Source organism: Oreochromis aureus, linkage group 6, assembly GCF_013358895.1.
Source record: "Oreochromis aureus strain Israel breed Guangdong linkage group 6, ZZ_aureus, whole genome shotgun sequence".
Classification (NCBI taxonomy): Eukaryota; Metazoa; Chordata; class Actinopteri; order Cichliformes; family Cichlidae; genus Oreochromis; species Oreochromis aureus.
Genome location: NC_052947.1, coordinates 33,006,030 through 33,031,262, shown reverse-complemented (window position 1 = coordinate 33,031,262; position 25,233 = coordinate 33,006,030). Strand labels below are relative to the sequence as shown.

The 25,233-nt window shown below is 39.7% G+C and overlaps 1 protein-coding gene across 1 annotated transcript in view; it reads left to right on the top strand.

The window, feature by feature from the left end:
* gnav1 (guanine nucleotide binding protein (G protein) alpha v1) overlaps positions 1 to 25,233 on the top strand; it is a 36,505-nt gene that overhangs the window by 3,117 nt on the left and 8,155 nt on the right. The window contains exons 3-5 of the mRNA XM_031753254.2: positions 8,662 to 8,754; positions 9,281 to 9,441; positions 11,441 to 11,569. Of these exons, the coding sequence (XP_031609114.1) occupies positions 8,662 to 8,754; positions 9,281 to 9,441; positions 11,441 to 11,569 (383 nt within the window). The remainder of the gene's footprint in view (positions 1 to 8,661; positions 8,755 to 9,280; positions 9,442 to 11,440; positions 11,570 to 25,233) is intronic.

The following is a 25,233-nucleotide window of genomic DNA, read 5'->3' as shown; positions in this document are numbered from 1 at the left end:
CACACACACACACACACACACACACACACACACACACACACACACACACACACAGATGAGCTCATCGCTCTTTCACCTATTGTTTCACATGTGTTTGTGTTTATCTCTGACACATAAGAGTCTGTGCTTCCATCAGTACAGTAGTAAACACCTCAACCCTGCCTTGACCTGAACAGATTATCCCTGCTCCACTTTGTTTTTTCTCTGATGAAATATCACCTGAAGCAAAAGCCAGAAAAGTATTAAGAAAACATTCCTACATTTCTCTGCGTGGCTCTTAGGTTTGGATTGTGTTAGGACCATGACAGGACAGCCTGTTTAGAAGTAATAAGTGGAGGAAAGGTTGGACGTGAGCTCCTCTTTGTTTCATCCCTCTTTTATTTGCAGCCCGAGGCCGTGGTGTGGCTTTTACTTTGGACATGCCGATGGGCAGAAATTTTTTCCTTTTGTTCCCTTCCAACGCACACAGCTGTGTGTGTGTGTGTGTGTGTGTGTGTGTGTGTGTGTGTGTGTGTGTGTGTGTGTGTGTGTGTGTGTGTGTGCACTGTTGATGTAGTAGTTTTTATCAACTGAATTCGTATTTCTGAGCCTGTAATCTCGTCTGTTGACTCAGGTGTTTCACTAAGAATCTTTGTCAAGGACAAGTTTCTGGAGAAATGCAATAAATCTTTGAGCTTTTTCCCCAAACATGACTACAAAGCCTGCAAACAGGCTCATGCTACACTCTTATACTTAGTTACTCATTGTTAGAAGAAAAGTTGGTAGTTAATGATTAAATATCAGGCTGCTGCCAGTTAAGTCACATTCTTTGTTGTGGTTTGCTCCGACACGAGACATGTGCTAATGGCTGTTAATTTTCTGTGCTCAGTGAGCTGATCCAAACGGCGAGCTGGACCAGGACAATAGTTCAGTGTAACTGGACGGATTTAGCGATTATGCTGTTGTAATGGGACTCATAATGTCTTTGCTGACGCACAGTGCAACACAAAGTTTCCGCAATACTTTGAACTGCTGAATCTAGCTGGAAACGGAGGTTCAAAAGGTGTAACGGGCTCTATGGATTTCTATCTGGTGGACTTCCTTTCTAAAGGACACACAGACACACACACACTGGTAAAAACAAGGTGTCACTTTACTGCTTGAGAGGTGAGGTAAAGCTGATAATGAGTTCAGATTACCATACAGTGACTCCTGTAGGCTGCAGGGTATGTGCTCTGTACTGATTGGTCAAATGCTCTGAAATGGTTAACAGTTAAAAGACAATGAGATATAGTGATATCTGCACACAAAGCACAGATGTCTCCCGAGGTGTTCATCACTATCGCTGGTGATGCATCTCTGTATATTGGCATGATCAAAGAGAGACCCAGATAATGCATGAAAACAAGTTACCAGAGGCAAATCTGCAGATGCCTGCAAAGTGGTGAAATTTGCTTGTAGAAGGAAGCCACCGCCTGGATTTAACCAAGCAAATGGGGATGAGCCTTGAACTGTATAAAAACTGTAGACACTGGTATGTTTAAGTTGGTGACAGGTTATTTAACCCAAACTGATGCAGTGAGTGGCTTCTCGTTTCCTAAACTAAAGGCATCCACAACATGTAGGAAGACGAGCCTTTTCTCTTTCAGAAGGGTTAAATAATTGGCATCAAGCAAAGAACTGTGGAAGTGACTCAGAATTCTTTATTTGGGTTAACATCCGTCCCTCCATCCATCATCCATCCATGTATGTCATCGGGGCAGCAGTCAGAGCAGAGAACACTCCAAAAAACATTTGTGAAAAGCTACTTTTCACAAGTGTGATCAGTTTTACCCTTGTGAAAAATGTAATTTGTGGTCTGTTTGGCCTGTGAACGTTGAGGGGTTTTCACCCACAAAATCCCTTCTTAGCTTTTCTTCCAAAATCCCAACTGCATGTTCTTAGACTTGCATAATCTATGTCCTCATCGAATACTGATTAGTTGACAAGTGGAGCAAGATATGGAACTAAATGGGAGAAGTGTGAAAAAGATCATCAAAGATGAACAACACAGCATGAAAAGCAGAAGCAGTGAAGACTTTTGTTTTTAACACCTGGTTTCACTTCAGCTGCTTGTCTAATAACTTCGCTTTTCCCCGCAGCTTGCTGACCAGAAACCGCACCAACAACAGCACAAGCACGAGTAGCCCATAGACCGGTTGTACCACATAATTTATACACTGCCTCTATCAACAACAAATACTCTCCACAGATAGACGGGCGGTCCGTGGGTGCCTTAGCGCTACCTGTGCTCAAGCATAAAGCAACCAAAATAGTGACTTCATGGAGCACACTGACCGCCCGTCTTATCTGCGGAGAGTCCAGACCACCACAGAGTCCAGACCCCACTGAGAATCTTTTCCAACCCAAAGATTCTCAGTGGGGTCTGGACTCTGTGGTGGCCCATCCATGTGTGAAAAGACTTAACACAGCGGACTGACTCTCCCATCATCAATACAAGAGTCTTGGTGAAAAAATTGTGCAACTTTGGGTGGAACTAAATGCTGTCACATTGCATAAGATCACTAAAAGGATGCCACAGTGAGCATCCTGCTACTCTTCTTCTCCTCTGTAAATGCTAAACTAGAATAAGCTGAGTCAGGGAGGAGGAACTGGGAAACAATTGATAAACACAACAAAGGTGGAGGGAGTGAAGGGAGGAAGCACAACTGAATCAGTATCCTGAGACGAGCTGCATAGATGGAAGCATGAACTGTGACGCTTCTATAGTAAATGCTTCCATTGTCTTTATAAAGCTTTGATCACTTTAATTCATTTTTAAATGTGAGAGTCCACCTTCCTCACTAAGCTGCATGTGTGTGTACTCTTGAACTTTTAAAAATATGTCGATTGTGTTGCATTTATTTGTTCTTCAAACTAAGATCACCGATATTTGGAGTCCTGTGTTATTTGCATTCATATTTACTTGCTAGTGGCTCTTTTTCTCTGCTTACTTCAGTTCATTCTCAGCATAAAAATGTGACTCGCTCAGCACACGTGCTGTGCGTTTTCATGCACATGTGATAAAAGGGATCCAAGTGATGAACATCCTCAGTGCTCAGATAAAAACTCTGCACCTTTTATTTGCTGTTGTTCGTTTGGGGGAATTTAGCATAACTTCAGTCGGTGTAGATCAGTCACAGGTGTTTGATTTGGTTTGTTAGGCTGGTGCAGAGAGAGTGTAGGTGCTGCTGACTGAATCGAGAAGTATTTCAAAATCAGATCTGAATAAACATTTTTATATTTTTAGTGAAACTCCACAAAACATAAAAGCATAATTCTCACAAACATAACTGTATGTCTTGTATCTTTATGACCACATGTGTTGTGCAACTGTTTTTATTCTGAAAGCATCTACACACCCACACACATGCTTTCACTTACGTTACCTGGTTAAACCCAATCCTAGCTGGAGTCACTTGTGAGGTCAGATGCGAGAGTAAAGGCATGTTATCGATGAACAGATTCAATCTGTTTTTGCTGTTTTTAAATCTAAATAATTTAAAACAAAATGAAACTTCGTCCGTCTTTTAACCAGTAACCCTGCTAAAAATCTGGTGAAAATCATCAAATACAAGTATAAGCAATATGTCTGAGAGCTTTTTAAAGCCAATTATCTGCCAGATTTATGACTTCCATTTGTTTTTGTGGCCTTCATCCGTTGCTTTGATGAAGCCCACAATGCTGAAACAATAACATGTTTGTTCTCATGGGAAAGTAAACTAGTGTAACTGAGATTTGTCAACTATTTCCCTGAAGTTTCATGTTAGTGCTACATTTTACCTTTGAGCTACTCCATCTCTGAGAACCTGAGAACTCTCTGCTTCAGCTCTGTGTTTGCTCCGGGCTGAAACTAAGTCCTGGTTGCTACTTTGTGTATGTTGCAAAATGCTGAAAGTGGTAAACATTGAAGATGATCTCCAGCTTTGACAGTAAATATACCTGTGAAAAATGGGCCCTATCTGAAAATGCCAATAAAGACATCTATTGTCTTTATTGTGCTGTGAAAATTATTTGCCCCATCCCAATTTCTTATTTTCTCGCATACTTGCTACATATTTAAACATATTTCTCCTATTCTGACACTGCCTACCTTTCCTAACGCCTGCCAGAAATGTTACAGCTTTATCCCCCTTGTCACACATTGACTTCTACTGCCGATCAGTCCTCTGAATCTCCCTTCCCCTCAGCTTCTCTCTTTAGCCTCTTCATGTTAGTTTCAATCATTATCAGTGTCCTTTTATTAACAGTACTGGTTGTTATCTTTAATTATTCATATTTATGTTTTAATTTTCTTTTAATTTACTCTATTTTTCAAACTATGTCCTTGTTTTGTTTTAATTTTCCCAGTTATTTTATTGATTGTCGTGCATCGCTTTGCTCAGTGTTTGTTGTGCTTAAATCCACCTACACTGCTGTGAAAAAGTATTTGCGTCTTTGCTGATTTCTTATGTTTTGCAAATTTGTCACACCTATAGGTACTAGTGAAAAAGGGCTATAAGTGAGACCCGGACCATCACACTACTGCCACCATATTTGGCTGTTGATTTGATTTTCTTTTTATGAAATGCTGTTAGTTTTATGTCAGATACAATAGGATCCAAACTTGCCAAAAATGTCAGCTTTTTGGGGAAATATTCATTAGTCCACAGAATATGTCCACAAAAGGTTTTGTGAATCATCAGGATGTTTTCTGTGAGATGAGACTTTGTCCTTTTTGGAGCTCTCCCATTGATGCCGTTTTTGCCCAGCCACTTTCTTATTGTCGAAACATTTATTCTGACCTTGAGTGAGGAAAGTCAAGCTGGGTTTTTTTGTAACTTCCTGGATGAGTTGTCGACGTGCTCTTGGAGTAATTTTAGTTGGATGCCCACCCCCCGGAAGGTTTTCCCAGACTGACTTCTTGAGTTTCTTTAGATACATGATGTTTTTCTTTTTGAGATATTTTAGCCTACTTCACTTTATCAGACAGGTTATATTTAAGTGATTTCTTGATCCACACGTCTGGTGACAAACATTACTTTTATTTATTTATTGTTTTGTTTTGTTTTTTTTAATGGACACTTTTGGCTGCTCCCTTGTCACAAGGGGTCGCCACAACCGGTAGCAGGTGTCTCTAGTTGGAATTGAACCAGTGACCTTTCACTTGGCAAGTGAACGCAATGTGAAATGTGTGAACCCTTGCCTTTAATAAGCATTAATAACCTCGATATTTACCCCCACGTCCAGTTTTCACTCTAAACTAAAGATATCCGGCTCCTATGTCATCTTTTCAATAGGGACACAAGACATTGTACCAATGGGACAACCAGTTATTTTTCTTCTTTTTACAGATTTAACAAACAAGCTTGATGAGTTTTAAGATTTCTTGTGAAACCGTGCCGTATTACACATCACTGTTACCGCCTGGTTTAAACAACCCCTCGACTCCGGGTATGGAATATCGCGATGAAGCCTTGTTGTCTTCTTGTTTGCTTGTGTGCTGCTGTTATCTGTATCTGGATAGAAACAGAAGATGTGCTGTTCAGACAGGTTAACTCAAACTCAGCACACGACATAAAAAACCCCTAAAAACTGTAGTTATTGCAGCCGAGGCTAACGAGCGTAGAAAGTGTATCATGTTGTCATTTGAAGATTTTATCACTTGAAGCTCAGCAAGCTCCCTTGTACCATACGGGCCATAGAAAAAGGTCATGGTTTGGCTTAAAATACAACAGCTGCCACTTCTTTTAAAGCTCAGTTTTCTTGGTTGCCAGGGTTACACATCTCCACTGAAGAGTCTGAATAACATACGTCCTGCAGTTTCATGTTTGGGTATTTCAGATTTTGGTCTGATACAGGGTTGAATACACAGGCCACAGAAAAGTTGTTTGGCAATAAAGGATAACTGAGGTTTCTCATGTGAAATCATGTGCACGTTACTCAAGAGTTGTCTATCATATTGGACGTGATGCAAGCGCTCGTTGCTACAGAAAAACATGTATTTCCTGACTGGTTGGCAGTGGTTTCTGGAGGTTGGTGGCTTCCGAGGGGTGAAATGGTTGCATAGAAGGTGATTGCTTTGGTTACTAGCAGATTGCCACGGCTGCCTGTAGTTTTTTATGATTGTGTGCAAATACTTTGTAACTACTAGCCAAGCAGAAGTAAAACTTGGAAATGGAGAAGAGTTGTGCCCTTTGAAATATTTGAAATATTTTGGCTGCAGGGCGGAGGCACAACTTTCACTTTGAAGGCGAACCTTCTCCACTTCTCGTTTGCGTCACGCTTTTCACAGTTTCACTAGAGCTCGGAAAGAAGCTGGACAGTGTTTGCAGACGAGTCTTTCACTTCCACTACAGCACTGTGCCAGCGACCAAAGCAATCCCATAGTGGTTTTTACCAGCTGGCGGGGGAATAGTGGTTGCTGTGACTGACCGGTCTCTAGGCCTGTGTGACTGAGGCATTATTTACTTGATCCTACATTGTTACCACAGTTGTCACACCTCCAAAATAGCGTACCACTTAATGTCACATAGTTAGTGGTCACCTGTCTATAAAACCTCAATCTCTTAAAGTGCACATGTATCCATATGTAGGGCACATATAGACACTATTTGTACACTGCTCTGCCCAATGCAGGCGTGAATTCCAACTTTGAATGACCCCCATGAGCCAATAAATCTCAAAAGACTCATAAATATTAAAATTATGCTAATTATTGCAAATATAATCACATTTATATAAACTCTGTTAAACTTGTTGAGCTTTGGACAAACATCAGCATATTGTGCCATACAAGTTTGAAATCAGATGTGACAGCAGATAAAGTATATATTCACATATAAACATGTGATGTTGTTTTAATTGAAATTTCTTCTTCATAAACATTTCTTTTCTGAATAATATAAGCTGTGTATAATTTAAATCAGCTGCCACTCTCAGTCTTCTCCGACATCTCTGACATGCTGACATATCTACAGCCAACAGCTGTTGATCAGCAGGATGTTGGGAAACTGTTTCCTATATTACATTTGTGCACAGCATGCACACAAAGGCCTGTTTATTAAAACGCTGCTTCACAGCACCGCCGCTGGTAGAAAAATACAACAGAAAGAAAAAATTAAATATGTGAAGTCGTCAATCTGTCTGAAACAAGTTTCCTTATACAAAACATGTTGTAAAACAAGTGGACTGGGCTGTTGTGCTTAAAGCTGGAGTGTTGTCCCTGAGGGGACCATCCATAGTAAGCACTCTCAGTGACATCATGCGGATCGAAGACTAGAAAAAAAAAGGTGGGAAACTTGAGTGTTTAGTGCAGTCTGAAGGCTGAGCTTGAGGCTCACAGGGATTGTTTGCATACATGCTGAGGTCATTGTGTGGAAAGTTGAGCGTTAACCGTTAGAGCAGTTTGTGTAAAACAAATAAATAAGGACTAGCATAATAAGAGTTTCTCTGTTTTCCTCTATTTTCACTAAGTGACCTAACATGCCTGAGCAGCTCCAGGTGGATTTCTTTTTTTCTTATATTATTTGTTGCACATCTCAAACCCCGTCCCTTTACCAGCAGCGTTCTGATTTTTAGTGAAATTCACGGTCATAAAGCAAGAAAAAATGAACACATTATTTGGTTTTTAAGACTCAAAGTGACAAAGTTATTGTGATATTAAGTTGCCAATCTCTGGGTGACTTTTATTGTGAGCCAGAGGGAGAAAAAACACAAAAAGCAACTTATTTATGATACCAATCAATGCTGGGCTGTCTGCAAAGTTTTTAGCTCAACTCTTCTGGTGAGGTGAAGCCTTGTCACCTCACTCACGCACGCACACATGCACACACACAAAGAGGAGAGCGACCAGACTGTGATAGAATTGTGATGGAATGTGAAGCTTATCTTTAGTTGGTAGCAGATAAACAGAGACAAAAACTCATACGTGTGCGCGTGCACATGCACACACGCGCACACGCACACACACACACACACACACACACACACACACACACACACACACACACACACACACACACACACACACACACACACACACAGAGTCAACCTGAGTTAGTTCAAATCTCCAGGTGTGTAAGCATGACTACAGAGTTTTGAAATTAGTTTAATTTATGTTGTTCAGGTGTATTTAGGATCTTATGCGTGCAAATGATCACATTCTTTCTGTGTTAGAGGACTGGACATGCTTTGGTGGGCTAGTAGTAGTAGTAGATTTATTTATATAGCAGACAGCACAACCACTTAATCAAGAGGATACAATTGAAACAAGTTTATAACATTCAGTAGAATCAAAGGAGAATCCTCTAAATGTCCAACAGTGGAACATCCAACAGACGGGGATCCCAGCTACACTCAGATACACTGACTGGACTCAACTAAGTTCCTACTAAGTCAGGAAGGAGATGAGTCAGGTCTCAGAAGTCCACAAACCTTAACTGGCAAAGTATACTATCAGGGGTTAACCACTCAGGGGCAGTGTTTGCCAGGGTTGTAACTGAGGAAAACTGGGTGGTTTTTGGTAGAAGCTGCTTTTTGCAAATGAAGATGTGATTAGTGAAAGTGAGTTACAATACAAGATCAGAGAAGAGGCTTCAAACAGCTCGATAGTGCCTTTTATCCTGTGGCTGAACTTGACCTCTGCTTTGTGCTCTTTGGCAGCCGGCAGTGCTCGATAACCTCCTGACTTCCATGAAGTTTGTCCTCCATGGCATGGGCACCCTCCGCATCAACCTGGCTAACAGCAGAAACAAGGTACTCATGTCAGACTTCTCTCACCTTAAATTTTGGTCTTTTATTTTTTGTCGTTGTCACCCTGCTCCTGCCCTCTTAGAGTTTTGTGCTTCTTGTGTCTCTGCACATCACCTGGATCACCATTAGAGGGCAGCATCTTAGCACTATAGCTACACAGCTTTCATTGAAGGAGAGCACAGAGTTAGGCCACTGGTGGGTGGTTTGCTTGTGAGGTTTAATTTCATTTGAACTTTACTGTCAAAGTTATCAGAGTGCATGTGTTTTCCACCTACACAGCACATCCTGCTGGGCAATGATGACCAAAGTATTTCCTCTATTAGATGTCATCAGAATGTGTGTGAGCATCTCTTTCCATATATTTTTTTCTTTGTGTGTGTGTGTGTGTGTGATTAACAAGTCTGGAGAGTGGAGACAGACTCATAAACTTTTCTATCATTTAGGCTTCCTTCTATCTTTTTTCCATCTGCCCCATCGCTCCTCCCTGATCATTAATCTGCATTTCTGTCTCCCTGTTGTCTTCTGGCAGGTTCACGCCCATTCCGTGCTGTCGTGTGGGCGTTGTTTTGACGAAGACCAGGTGCTCTTTCCTTTCCTGAGCCATGCCCTGTCCTGCCTGTGGGCCGACCAGGGAGTGAGGGCCGCGGCCGCCCGGGGATACGAGTACGAGCTCAATGACTCGGCGCTGTAGTGAGTACTCCTCGAGAACAGACTCACGCTGTGCTGAAGAGATGCAGGGGACTAATTAGCTGGACTTAGCAGCTGATGCTCAGCCATCTGCTTACTGTCACTGGGAGTTAACGTCTGGAGAAAGGAAAGGAAAGAGTGCAGGAAGATAGACCACAGTTTGGAATCACATATACTTCCACAAGTGTTTTATCTTAAAATAAAAGCCATTAAATACATACATAAACCAGATATTATTTTAGTTTTGGATGCGTGTATGAAGGAGCAAAGACATTAATAAAAATATCAGAATGGGGAAAAAATTGTGATTAGACACAAAAGTGATGACACCATAGTGAAAGCAAAGAATTGAGGCTGAAGCCTGAAAATAAGAAAGTAGAGTGTGTGAAGCAGAAATAAGACGGAGCTCTGACCCACCAGGAGGCCGTCTGGTCTCATCCTCTGCCCCAGTGAGAGGCCTCGCTTTGGGGTTATCTACACCGACAGGACCCTTGGTTCCTACTGAGAACCACCATTCATCACCATCTCGCAAACACACACGCACACACACACTGTGCTTCTATAGTACTTATGAGGACTCTTATTGACACAGTGCATATATTACTCTTTGATCTTAATTTGTGTTTTCTTAAACACAAATTAAGATATTTGTTGTCTGCTGTCATTTGCTGTGATTGCATTCACTAAGTTTGCTGCTGAAAACTGGAAATGCAGAAACTTGAAAATGAGGACAAACTAAAGACGTCACAATAAGTGTGCACTGACCATAAACATGATATTTAAAAATGAAAACACAGGTTGCTACAGTGGGCAGCTCGGCACCGGGTGCCCTTCCTGACGCAACCACAAATGGATTGAATCGCAACAATGCCACACACAATACATCTTATAATTGAATTTGACTGATGCCATTACTGTTGTTATGATTATTATTGTTAAGTCAAACCATGTAAAAATACTGCTGTTCTGTTGATTCAATCAAAGCTCTTTCACTGATTTCCAATAAAAAGGCCTGTTAGACATTTCAGGTGTTTCCAACTGTTAACTGTGATAAACTGGCAACAGTTGCAAATCTGTTGCCATCTGTTAACTGCTTATACACAGAGTCCAGCCAGAATGTCAGAGATTTAAAACAGAAATTCCTCCACAAATAGTGACGAAATTTCTGCAGGATGGCGAATTAACCGGAAAATAATATAGGTGCTCAGCAACCTCGCTTTTACATTTGAATAAAACCAGAACACAAACAGCTGGCAAGCGGCTGAGTCGAGTCATCGTCTGCAAAGAGACGCTTTGCAGATCACTTGCAGTGCAAAAATCTGCATTAATACAGTATTTTGAAGAATTGCAAACAGATTTTTTTTTAAATTGCTAGGTTTGTAAAATGACCACTAAAGCTCAAAGTTGTCCTCACAACGACAGAAGTACCAAACAGGCTCTTGCATGTTGTTTGCTCTGTGTAACATCTTTTTTTTAGCAGCAGGATGTGTGTCGCTGTCCAAGAAACTAATTCAGGATGACGGGTAGAGAATGTCACAGTCAGTTCACATAGGTGGAGATGCCACCGTGTGAATGTGTGTGTTTGTGTGTAAAAAGATCACATTTTACTGACGGCATACACAAATACACACACACACACACACGATACAGTTGATTACACTAGCTGTGTAAATAGCTAATCTGTGTTTAGAAGCTGTGCCTGAGTGTGTTATTATGGTAAACCACAGTGTGAATATTCATCGTGATCAACCGCTGCGGCCCCTGGGGCTTCAGCCTTATCGCTGCACACCCAACACACACACTCAGCCACACCAAACACACAATGTGTTAGCCTCCACTCCCGTAAGTGATACCTGATTTTTCTTTTGATCTCAAGTTTGTTTTCAAGTTATTAATTTCCCTGCCGCTCTCTTTCTTCTTCCCCTTGTTTCTCCTGGCTCTTTAACCTTTTTGCACCCTTCCCACTTCCTCTGTCTTCTTCTCCTTCCTCCTCCTTTCCCAGTTTCTTTGAGAACATGAGCCGCATCATGTCTCCTGAGTACGTGCCCACAGAGACAGACGTCCTTCGAGTACGACTGAGGACGACAGGCGTGATAGAGACCCAGTTCAAAGTCAACCACCTTATTTTCAGGTAGTCACTTTTCTTTTTATTAAGGTGAAGGATGATTCTGCATACAAGCACTGAGTCACTCAGAGCTGCTGTTGTCAGGTCTGCTTTTGACTTCTGCAGGGAGCGCCTGTCGTACCGACTTACTTCACTTCTTTAGCTGCGACTCTCTTATCTCAGTCTACAGCCATATGATAGTCCTGAGATATAAGATGGAGATGGGCGGCTTCATTCAATACGTCAATACGACACCTATCAGTTGGCTTTACACTCATCTACAAACACACACACACATATACAGAAGCATCAGTGGCTCGGTCTTATCAGTGGAGCAGCAGAGGGCAGGTATCTGAGCTCAGGAGACTGCTGTCAGATGACCATATTCATCTATGATCAATGGGCCGTTGTCACATAATACCACCTTCTTTATCATCTTCCTATGGCTGAACTCATTTCCTGAAGCCACTGACAGTCACGACAGGGCAATAGGTACTAATGAACTTGATTTTCTCTGCAGTGTGACTAATGCAGAATAAATGTCACTAAAGGAAAAAATATAGTCATTTTTATTTCATATCGATGGAGTTTTATTAAATATTGAACGCCTTACTTAAACGGTGCCTCATTTGATTAGTGACACATTTTTTAAATATCTAATATCAGATTTTTTGATAAATACTCTTACATTTGTCGTATGACTGTTACATGCTCTGCAGCCCCAACTGTCCTTGCAGTTGAAATTCAAGATTCTTTAGGGGGGTTAATAAATTGTGTGGCACTAGTTTTTGGTTGCCCTCATCATGCTGTCATGGCTATTTTTATTTTTCTTAGATTATAAGTAGTGCTGTCCACGTTAATCTTGTTAAAATGACGTTAACACCATAACCGCATTAACGTGGCAAATCTCCGATCGCCCCGTGTGTGGGGCTGGACGGTGCTAACGTGTTAACGAGCTAGCCGCGCTAACGCATTGACACTGTGCAGCTCCACGCATGGGTTGATCCGCATTAACTCGCTAACAGAGATTTGCCGCGTTAATGCGGTTATGGCGTTAACGTCATTTTAACAAGATTAACGCTGACAGCACTAATTATAATTAATTTAAAGTAAAACCAATATTTCCAAAAATTCTGGTGTCCGTCTGTGCTACATAAATGGGGGCTCGTCCGGGATCCTTTGAGCTAGATGGCTGTGCTGTCCTTATCTTGAAGCATATCTTTTTTAGTATTTTTTTTCTTTGCTGATTTAGCTCATCGTGCTTGTTGGTTATTCTGGGTGGGAATCCGCCTCATTCCTGGAACAGTACTGCAGATGGGTATGGTTGGTTATGCTAATTTGAAAAGCGTTTGGTTACAGCCTTGTGTGAACATGGCTGTGTTCATCTACATCACTGTTTATGGGTGACTTTTGAATAATGATGCAGTTCTTTTGTAGTGTGACTTTTAGAGTTGCGGCCCACTTTTGTTGAATAACTTGTAAATGTGGTTAACTGAAAAAAGTAACTTTGTGTGTTGCTTTGCCACACTATTTGTGATCCCTGTGTGGGTGTGACTCTTTATTTGCAGATTGACACTTGTGTTTATCTTGCTGAATTTTATGGCTGTGGAAACTTGTAGTCATATCAGACCACTTGTTTTGTGGAGACAACAGATCACTTCTTGTTGGGATTATTTGTTACTGTTTTTGGTTGATGTTTTGTAGTAACTTAAATAAGACTTGTGGTCTGTAGCTGTTCTCCTGGTGGAACCTTTATGAGCAGAGGTGTTACATCTGTCTACAACCCAGACTGTCCTTATACAGGTAGCACAAGAGACTTTGGGAGTTGATTGGGTTTAATTGCTAATTATTTAAAGATGATGAGGTGTGGATAAAGGAATTCCCAAGGTTGGCTTGGGAGTGACGCAATTTTTTTGCTAATCCTTACTCCCTTAGCTGTTGCTTTCAGCTTAGATTTTTGAGTAATTTAAAGAAAAAACAGTAAAACTTTCTTGATCAAATGCACCTGTGTTTGGGTATTTTAAGTTAAGCAGTAAAGTGCTGAAAGTCTCGTACGGATGATCTGATATCGTCGTGTTGGTGTTGTTCCCAGATCATCATGAAAATGTTGTTCCAGGTTCAACATTGCAAGTGACCAATCACATTGTTGTGACGTTATTCTTTTGCGCGCCAAGCCATTCGCGCATTTATGAAATTCAATCAATTCTGCTTAGCATTTATTAAAGGGTTAGGGTTAGGATTAGGGTCAGGGTCCGTTGATCGGTGGACAGAGGCGGTTTCTCGCAGCTTAAGTACAGTTTTTTGTTTTACGGTCACTTGCAATGTTGATCCTGGAACAACATTTAGTATGATGATCTGGGAACAACACCAACACGACGATATCAGATCGTGCGTCTCGTACAGGTGGCAGACAAGACACAAATACTTTAGGAGGAAGTTTAGGTTTCCGTTCAAGTGAAAGCATCAAAGTACTTTATAATTCATCTGAAGTGCTGCCAGGAGTTTAAGATTGAGTAAAAATGTGAGCTGAACTGTATGTGATTGATACGAACCGTCACTTTTAAGTGCTTTTACTGGCAAAACAAGTTGAATTGTTGGCTGAGATCTAAACACCTGAATCAGTAAACTGTTTGAACAGCAGTACGTTTGGGAGTGAGAAGAGTTAGGGCAGATAGAATGAAATGCAGCATAGAAAGCACAGAAAATTATGTGTCAATTAAATCTGCCGGAACATTCGCTGTGAGCCTAACAGTTGCATTGGTTGTCTTTGACAGTTTTCATTTCCTGCTGTTAAAATGAAATGTTCAGCTGTAATGGAAATCAGGGGTTCCATTACCTCCTTTGTATTTTTATTAATTCATTGACTGATTGGGAATTAAAAACAACATAATAAAGAAAACACACATTAGTTCTTATGAATTCTTTATTAAGTTTATTTGATGTAGGTAGGATTAAATTGACAGCTTGTAAAGGTGAAGAGACAAGGGGACTGGCCATCCTACCTGTGTCAGAAAAGAGCCAAAGTTAGAGCTGTTTACATTTAATAATTTGCCAGTAACCTAAACATATGTGCAGAAAGAGAATCTGTAACAGTACTCACCTGTCCTGGTTGCTTCTTGCAGGATGTGGAGCAAAAGAGTAAAAGCAGCTCAATCACCTGCTTAAGAGCTCCTGGAGCAGACCAGTGTGCCAGGTTAGGGGAGTGTGGTTAGGAAGGGTTTTAATTTAGATAGTAATGGTTGAAGCTTATGTTATTGATTTATTTATAGTACGTGTTGGAAATATGTATATGTTTGTTATGGGTTCTAATGTTTGTTTGTGTGGAGGGTTATGTTTTCATTTTGATTAGTTAACCCCCATACATATTTTACTCTAGTCTCGCGTCATATTATTGGAAGGGACCTATGACCACCGGCCAAAACTGACATCAGCTTTTTATCTTTTATTTTTACGGAGAGATAAAAATATAAAATGTTTATATGTAAAACACACACACACTTTATAACTCTGTGTTTGGGTGCGTTAATCTGCGTTAATCTGTTAGAGATCAGATGTTATTCTGTGATGGATGATAATGTAAGACGTGACATTTGAAGGATTTTTAGGTTGAAGTTAAAGTACTGTCTAAAGCTACAGGTACATAAACTGACTGACCTGCCTATAAGGTGTAATTATATTCACTGCAACTAAAAGATGGATGTAGTCACCTTGATTGTCATTCATTGGTTTGCAGACACTGTTTTTGAAGCGATTTCAGCCTTTTAGCCATCAACATTTATTGGGATTTTTTGTTTTTTAAATAACATTTTTAATCAGAGAGGTGGAATGCAGGCCTGGAGAAAGCTCACCTGGTGGTCCCATGTCATGTAAATTTTGTCATCTGACTGGAGACACAGCAATCCAATGCACCAATGTGTGCCGCCTTTTGGCTGACTTTGAACAGAAGTCAAAGAATGTGATATGTGATCTCCGCAATCCCAACTTTAGTCTAACATTTGTCCCTAAAGTGGCCCCGCCCTTAATCTTGCATACCTTAAAATCTTAATATTACCGAAAGCCAGTCTGTTACATAAGAATGCATCCTCTGCATAAATGTAATTGAAAGAGAAAATTATTTACAAAGACCAAAAAAGATATTTTTGTGTCAGGCCGTAAACAAGTTTACTTCTGTGTTTACTTCTGAATTATACAGCCTCTAGTGGTCGCTCCAGGAACTGCAGTTTTGTTTTTGTTTTTGTTTTTGTTTTTGTTTTTTTAATCTATGTAGTGACTTTATTTTTCAGTCTACTGGAGATTTCAAGTTGGGTGACATAGGTCAGCGGTCCCCAGCCCCCGGGCCACATGAGTCGTTTGGTACCGGGCCACGAGAGTTGAGGCTCGGGCGTGAAATGTATGGTTTTCAGGGTTTTTATCGTTAACTCGGTTGCCTCTGGGTCTTTTTTCCGTGTTGTATTTGTGTGTCTTATTTTGAAAGAAATACTTACGTGTTACCATGGCGACCAGAGAGCATTAAGGGGCAGAGAGGAGGATGTTACTCTCAATGTTGTTGGCTCATTTCAGGAGGACGCTGCTAATAAAGTTACACAATTACACAGTTAATTTGCGTTTATTATTATATTTACAAAATACCCCAGTTCTTGTCTTGGTCATGTCATTTTATTTTATTGTATTTATCCGCGACACTTTAAAGGCCGGTGCATGAAAATATTGTCTGACATTAAACCGGTCCGTAGCGCAAAAAAGGTTGGGGACCACTATAGGTGTTTTTTCTGAAAATGAATTTGACTTAAATAATATCCATAAAAGCTGCTAATCTAACTTTACTGTGTCGAACATGCTTACTATGTTCAGCTTGGTTTAGACTTGAACTGATCGAGGCAAATATTATAGCTGAATATGTGAGAATGTGTTGGAGCCAGAGGCAAAGTCACTGCACCACAAAAATATAAAGTCCTTGAAAATAAGTGTTAATTTACACGGCAGTTCACTGCAGAGAGGTAATATCTGTGTGATTCTGGTCTGTATATTAAATCCTGCTGTTTGTGTAGGTGAAAATCATGTAAATCTTAATTGAATGTTAAATTTATGTTGTGTCTGTTATGTCCAGGCCGTTATGGAGATACCAAAGCTAACACAGTTGTTTCTTATGTAAAATTTACCGTCAAAGTCATTTTCTTGTAGAAATGAATGAAACATAATCCTGACTTGATAGGGAAAAAAATGTCAGAGTTGGGATGAAATGATTTACTCCAGAGCAGTAAGTTCTTATTGAACTTTAGCGACTGACCTCTATGGACCATAAAATTTAATAGTTGGTTTTGCGGTTCCATTTACCGGTGTGATTTTTATGGCACGGGCAACACAGTTTGCATTCTTTCTTACTGTGTGTGTGGGTTTGTGTCTGGAGAGGATGTATCTGTCATCATATTCCAGAAAATCAGATTATTTTGCACCTCTTTGTCAGTAATATCCACCAAAGGAGCGCTCCATCCCCCTTTTCCCTCCACAATATCAACCTGTCCTTCATCCCAGCTCGACGTTACATCTCATATGGAATTATAATAATAAAACACATTACCTCAGCGCTTCATATGATCTCTGTTTAGCATATAAACATTGTAGAGAGTCAGTTTGTCAGCACACGGCTGCCATCTGGGATATTGGCGTGACATTTAAATGCTTCTACTATGTCTCTGGATGCCCCAGACGTGACATGTTTGACTTGATTTGACAAAAGTAAGTTTTTTTAACTTCAGGAAACATTTCACCGCATTGAGATCCTTTGATCGTGACCGAATCTTTTGTCCTGTGCTGATAAATGCTGCTTTTTCCTCATGGTCTTATTAATTGCGTCATCAGTTTCTGCTTTTTTTAAAAAATATGTCTGGGCCTTTTTTTTCCGTTTTTCTGTGAAACACTAAGAAGCTGACGTCACCACCAAGTGACTGTGTCAGATCAGAGCTGGGGGAGCGGAGTCCCAGGTGGTGCTGCAGGAAGGAGCCCAGCGTCTCACGCAGCCTCTTTCTAATCTGAATTCTTGAGAAGATAAATAATTGGCTTTAGTTAATTGACACTCTGCACCATCAGTGTGTGTGCGTGTGTGTGCGTGTGTGTGTGTGTGTGTGTGTGTGTGTGTGTGTGGATTTCCTTCTGTGACTTGAAAAGATTAAACCCAGAGGGTTGATGAAGAGCTTAGCATAAGTTAATGTAATTATTTCATACTTGGCCATAAAGTGGGTATTACAGGGATTTGGAGAAGTAGATGGTTTGTCTTTGTCAGAAGGGGAGAGAGGGTGAGTTTTTCCTTTCAGACATAGGAAGTGTGCAGTTTTTTAACCTACTGTTAAACAAAGACTTTTGATTTCACATTTAAAATATTACTTTCCAGCATTTGTGTCAGTAACCTGCTGAGATTTCAGAAAGTGGAAGAGACAGCAGCGTTATTACAGAGGCGAGTTTTGCACTCTGGCTTGGTGTCATTTTGTCACCGTTCAGGCCGCACTCGGCGCTAACACAATGTGAAACCGTCTCCCTCTCTTCAGTGATTGTCTCGCTTGTTCGTTCATACGGTTTCTCATCAGTGGCCACATCTGCGCCCTGCACTCCTTCCCTCTATTACTTAAGAACCGCTTTAGGTCTCACTGTAAGTGCTATTAGGCCTGTGTCTGTTTTCATTCTGACTCATTTAGTGTGATTGCACGATGCGTTTTATAAGGTGCTAAATCATCAGATTTTAAGTCACAAATCAAAGTTTAAAAATGAAGCTTCTATGAGTTTACAAAAACTGTTTAAAGTATATGAGTAATATGAGCTAAAGCACAGACATTTGGCTTTATTTGAGTGCTATTTCCATCCAGATTGGAGGAAAGATTTAGGAATTACAGGTTTTTTGGGCAATTTCTTTTAAATTATTTATTCATCTGTTAGGTAGGAAAAAGATTCCAAGTATAAACATTTTCTGTGTGAACACAACATATAGTTGAATGACCTCTCAAAGCAAGTGAAAAAGAACAACATGCACCTGCCTTAAAAATAGAAAGACTAGACCAGTACAGGGGACCTCTCTTCAGAGCCACATGTGCTTCTTGTGTTCATCTTCACTGGCTATAAAAGTTATCCTGTTACTTTTGCAGAACCTCACATGGATGTAGAAGTACAAATGGCTCATCTTTATCGTTCACATGGATTGGAAATTTAAAAAAAGAGAGGTCATTTAGAAAAACAAGGAATTTAAGTGTTCATGGAAAAATTTAATGTGATTTCATTACCAACACTACTGGCTTGCAGGTATACTTGATCCACTGGTGGAATTGTTTTTTTTTCTTTAACAGGATGATTTATACATTAAATAGCTTGTATCGGGATAAGACATTTATTATCCTAAAGTTTAGACATTGTTTTATAGCAGCAGATATTAAAAAAAATTAAGTTGCACACCACAAACATGTAATAAATACCATTTAAAAAAACCCCACTTTAGACTCATATGCTTTGGAGCGCCAGGTAGTATTTTCTTTCAAGAATTACTTAAAAATAGCTTTTGGTTGCTTTGTTTTTTGACCCCTGGAATGGCAGACGAGAAGGGATGGATGGACAGATGGACCTCTGAACTATAACAATAACAGCTTTCCCTAAACGGACTTCTTTGGACAGGAATCTAAGACCGGATATGCCAGAATGACTGCTCACGATCCGGAGCACCTGTAAAACATTTTAGATGCTCTCATTGGCACTGGGTTACTGGTTGATTGATTATGTGACAGAAGACAGAAGCAGCTGGATAAATTCTGGAGTTTATATAGGACGAAGGTGAAAATGTGGATTTGGGGTTGTTGTACTTAACTAAACTAAATGGAAAACTAAAAATATACATGAAAAAACAAAACTAACGAACTGACCTTTGTGAAAAGGAGCTACAGTACAATAAAAAATATGGAGGGAAATATCTTTAGTTTTAGTATCTGTTTGGTTTGATGAGGCATTAATGGGACTCTGAACGTCTACGAGACTGTGAGTGCTTTAAAAGTTCTCCGTTTTTATGGTAATGCCTATCATGCCTCTGACATATAGCTTCCAAACAAAGACTGACACTAATTAAGACTAAACTAAAACAATTTCAAACAATAAAAAGTAAAGTGAAATAAGAAAACTCACCCTGGAAACTAAACTGAATTAAAAGCAAAAAGTCAGAATGAAAGAAAATTAAAATTAATTAGAAAATACAACACTATAATAACATTTGCATGGAATGGTGTGCAATGAGCCAGTCAAATGTCCGCCCGATGAAGCTGCACTTTACCTATTCAACAAGTAATCTTTTAACTGCATTTAGGTTAACATTTGCATCAATGGTGGTGGCATACAAATGCAACATTTTTAAAAACTGTATAAAGTATATTCAACCAATTTAACTGTGAAAAATCTAATCAACCATAAAGTATTGTCAAATAAAAATACCGCAATTTCGTACAGGTTTAACTAGCTTCAGTTTTTGGGACATACCAAAGAATTTAGTATTTTAAATGAATCAGCAGGCGAGCTGAACATGGAGAAATCTGAAATCAATCTACAGGTAGACCCCCAATCCAACGTGCATAGAGTATAAACTTTTCAAAAGAAAAAAAATTAAATATATTGATGTTTGCAAATTTGTTCTCCAAACAAAATCACTTTTTCTGAGAAACTTAAATGCATTTTATGAGAATTTTATGAAACAACTGATAGCAGTGTTTCAAAAATTAATAGACCAATAAGAGCTTATTTCTGGTTTAGTACATATTCTGTGTGTCTGCTGGTAAATAAAAACAGTGTCTTTTAACCTAGTTTTATAATCGAGGACGAACCCTTTCAGGAGTTTTATTCTCGTCTTATGTTCTCGTTAAAAAATTCTTCAGGCAGTAAATCAGAAGTATAAAATTCTCCAAACCTGTCATTAGTTATGTTTGTACAGCTGCGTTCAATTTCTGCTTCACATTATCTTTGTTACAGGAGATTTACTGAAAACCGAAAACATTGTGGGGACTCGTCCATGTAGAAGTAAACATGTAGTAAAATATAAATACATTAACCAGTGTGTAACATATAACTTTGTTTTCTATATTATAGAGGCTCTGAATAATGAACATGACCAAATGTTCATTTTTTAAGTAATTCAATACCTTTTACTGATCTCACACTACAATGGTGTGCTGGAAGTCTGTACAAAAATAGTCTGCCTGCTTTCCACCACCCACACTTCCCACAGCTGTAGTAGACCTTATCGACCCACTTTTGTTTAGTTATCTCAAATCACATTTGACTCTCTTGATTTCTGAAAAAGCCGCAGAGCGCTAGATGAGTTTCTTTAATTAGTTAAAATATGTAACAGGAGACACCTGAGGCGCACAGGATTACACTTTATTAAGTTGAAAATGTTGCAAGTGTGAGCTTTTGGTGTTGTTGGATTCAAAACAAATAATTCAAAAGAACAGTTTACCATTTTATCAAATTTGCAAGTTAACATTGCTAAGACTGAGAGGATTGAGACCGTGTGTGTGTGTGGGGGGGGCAAACGGCAACTAGTTTTTGTTAGTATAAAGACAGAATAGTTAATTTACTATATAGAACTACTTTTAAAACTATATATTGCTTTTACATTTTTCTTAGTGTACAGATTTGATAAATAACAGTCACACCCCTTTTATTACACCTGCTTTAATTTCCATTAATACAAGTATTTGTTCAGCTTATTTAGGCATGTAGACGCGGTCGAGATGCTCAAAGTTCAAACTGAGCATCAGAATCTGGGAGAAAGGTGATTTAAGTGACTTAAGTGACACAGACTGGTGGGGTATTTCAGAAGCTGCTGATCTGCTGGGATTTTCCCAAACAATCATCTCTATGGTTTACAGAGACCGTGGGAAAAAATATCCACTGATTTTCTCTTGGAGAAAATCCCTTGTTGATGTCAAAGGTGAATGGGTAAACTGCTACAACCTGAAAGGACAGTAACAGTAGCCACTTGTTAAAACCAAGCAATGCAGAAAAGCAAAAGTTCAAACAGTATGTCACAGTTTGAAGCAGGTGGGCTACAGCAGTGGCAGACCACACCTGGGTGCCTCTCCTGTCAGCTTGGAGCAGGAAACTGAAGCTACAGTTCATATGGGCTCACTGAAAAAATGGACAGGAAAAGCATTGCCTGATCTGATGACTGTTGATTTCTGCTGAAACATTCAGATGGTGGAGTCAGAATTTGGATTAAATAACATGATAACACTTGTTACCATTTTGGGTCCTTTAGTACCAACTGAGCATCATTTTAACACTACAGCCTACCTGAGTATTTTTTCTTATGTTTATAACCACGGTGCACCCGGATGCCAGTCTAATAGAGCATGTTTGGGTAGAAGAAGAGATTCAGATCATGGATATGAAACAAATGCCATGAAGCACTGAGGCAGTTCGGAAGGAAAAGCCATCGTTTACATGTGTCATGGCTTACAACATTAAGTGTAACTTGTATTATATACCTCAAAAATATATAATAAACTAACAGCACTGCACTTATCTTGAATCCTTATTCAGACACTTTTGATGAAGTGTGTGTGTGTGTGTGTGTGTGTGTGTGTGTGTGTGTGTGTGTGTGTGTGTGTGTGTGTGTGTGTGTGTGTGTGTGTGTGTGTGTGTGTGTGTGTGTGTGTGTGTGTGTGTGTGTGTGTGTGTGTGTGTGTGTGTGTGTGTGTGTGTGTGTGTGTGTGTGTACAGTCTCGCAATTTTACGCCCAGACACAGCCTAGTTAGCATACAGAGGTCCTGTTTGAACTTTGACCTCTCTGTGTAATAAGGTTCTGAGTCTTTTCCTGGATCATTAACATCAACTGCTCTGGTAATTACAATTACAACACTGCAGATGAGGGTGAACATCAAGGGGCAGAAGCAGCGGGAGGGGTGAGAGGAGGGAAGAATGACGTAAACCGAGATGTCTTATAGAAAGAAATGTTTCTTTATGCAGGCGAGGTCGGCGTTTGGATTTCACCATGCTGGGAGTTTCATCACTTTTCATTTTGAGAATATTACAAACGCAATAGAGCCGCACGAGGAGCTTTCCGTCAAACTAAATGCTACAGCATACACCGATGAGCCACGGCATTAAAAGATAATGGCAGGTGTCCTGATATTCACATGGATGTACTACACACCTGAACACTGTTGCCACCATTGCAACAGCCAAACAATGTACCTCATGGTACCCAAGGGTTTCGCTGCCAGTGTACTGGTTTTTATCAGCACAGGTGTCTGTGTCCTGATGGGTCAGAGCTGTTTTTACTGGCACAAGGAGGACACACACAGTATTAAGCAGATGGTTTTAATGCTGTGGCTGATAGATGAATATTTCCCTGGTCCATTTAACTCAAATTGCACCCTCCAGCTTTTTATTGAGCACTGGTGCTGAAGGTGGTAGGTCAAGTAAAATTGATAAGTTATGCCAGGGGGACGTGATAAACGCTAAATAAAACTTACTGAGAACCACTGATCTACTGAGAGGATCTAATAGCACATTTCAATGTGCCAACTTTTAGAGGCCACATGCCATAAAAAACACAAGAAAACAAACATACAGAAATAGAAATACATCAAAAACATGTTTAGGAGAAAAGAGTATTTAGTTAGCAAATAAATAACTAAATGACAATCTTAATATAAGATGAATTATGTGATTTATTATTTTATCATTTTTTTTAATAAACAGTAAGTTCATGGATGACAACTATAATTATATTTTAGCATTGTAAATATCATTTTAAGTAAAGAGCTTACAGATCTCGGTGGACTAACTGTTACAGCAACATAATAAACGATAGAGGCTCTCAGTGACATCATCCAGAGCCCAGATTAGAAAAAAATGATCATTTTGAGCAGTTTGAAGCCTGAGCGTTTTACTCAGAATATGTCAGCGATGTTGTTTTGGTTAAGCTGGACTTTTATGTATCTTGACAGATTTATTAGCCTACAGAAATTTTATTTTACTTTCCAGACAGATAAAGGGATTTTTAACCGCCTTTCCAAACATCTTAGTTTTATTTTGGATGCTTGCATTATTTTAGTTTGCAAATGGAAATAAAAGGATTTTCCAAAAACTACCAGGGAAAAGTTATTAGCCCTGTTGAGGCGATAGTGTATGCTTTTTCCTGGATAACAGCTGACAGTCATTTGTTTTTGGTCTCACAAACGTCTCCTGTGCAATCTCAGCCCATTCTTCTTTGTCAGATCCCTCAAGCTCCTCTACATTTTATGGTCTTCTGGCATGGACCTTGGTCCTCAGTTCAGCCCAGAGATTTTAAATGGGATTCCATTGCACAGTCCATTCCTGTGCAGGGTTCTAGAGATTGTTTTCTTTGAGACTACAATTCCTGACTTGGTTAAATTATTTACTAGTGTCTCAGCAGTTGTTGTGCGGTCTAGGCACACATCTCACCTACCTCTGCCAGGCTTGTTCTATACTGTGTGGCTCTCTTGAAGTACTTGATGTGATACCTCTCGCTCTGGTTATTGACCCTTGGAAACGCTGTGATAACTTTTTCCAAAGTCTAAACTTTGGAAAAAAGTGAAAGTTCAATCCTTGGTAAAGTTTTTGTGCTGTGTGTAAATTGGAAGATTACGCTCAGTTTTACCTTGATTTCACAAGCTTTAAGCACTAAAAGTGAAACACATCATCACACAGCAGTGGTTTGTGCTAGGGCTAATTAACAAATAAAATACTAACAAATGTCAGTATTTTAGGGGGTTAAAAATCTGTTAAGTGCAAATAGAAGATAGTTTTGCTTCCTGAAGAAAACTAGCATGTTTAGAAATGCTCTGCTGAAAATCCTTTGCTCTCTTTTTAGGGGCGCTAGCAATTTTGTCCTCATCCCTAATTTGGTTTATACTTCTGTTCAAGAACACGTACCTGCCAAATTATGACTACCATAAACCTCTATTTTAATTTTAGCGCTAATGAGCAAATATTACCGTGGTTACACATTTAACTGGCAAACCATCAATATGCTAGCAGTAGTAATTAGCTAAAAACGTCACTCTGCTGGAAGGCAATCCACTGGATGCTAACTACATTAAATATAATACGGAAATTAACAGTTAAACTCAGTATGTGTGCACATCAGAAATCACAGCTATTACATTTATTTGTAATACAGGTGGCATTATGCACGTGGCTTATTAGTAGGTTTGTATAATGAACTTTAGCTTCAATGACAGCTCCTGTGTCTGGAAACAGTTCCACTGAATATTTCCAGCATAAATCTCATCTTTCTGTTGCAGTCTTTCCTGTTTGTTTCCCCTGTGTGTCTGTGTCTCCACGTGTTCATTTCCCCTCTTAATAAAGAGCTGCACTAACTCAACAGATGCTCAAAGGAAGGTGGCACATCTGGCTTTGAAAAATGGGTGAAGTGGCAGAAACTGATCTGTGGTGCTCTCTGTGTTCCTCGGCTCTTATTCCTGTTGTGTTTGTCTTTCTATCATCTTTCTGGAGAACATTGACCTTTACGCGTTTTGTGTGCCACGGTGTGATTATCTCTGGAAAAACTGAAAAAGTAAGGGGGGGGTCTGCAGAAATGTGCGGCACGAGGCTCCTTGTTTGTGTGTGTGTAAGTGTAAATAGCATTTTTCAAAAATATGACCTTATCCAAAACCAATACAATCTGTCATTGATGAGAG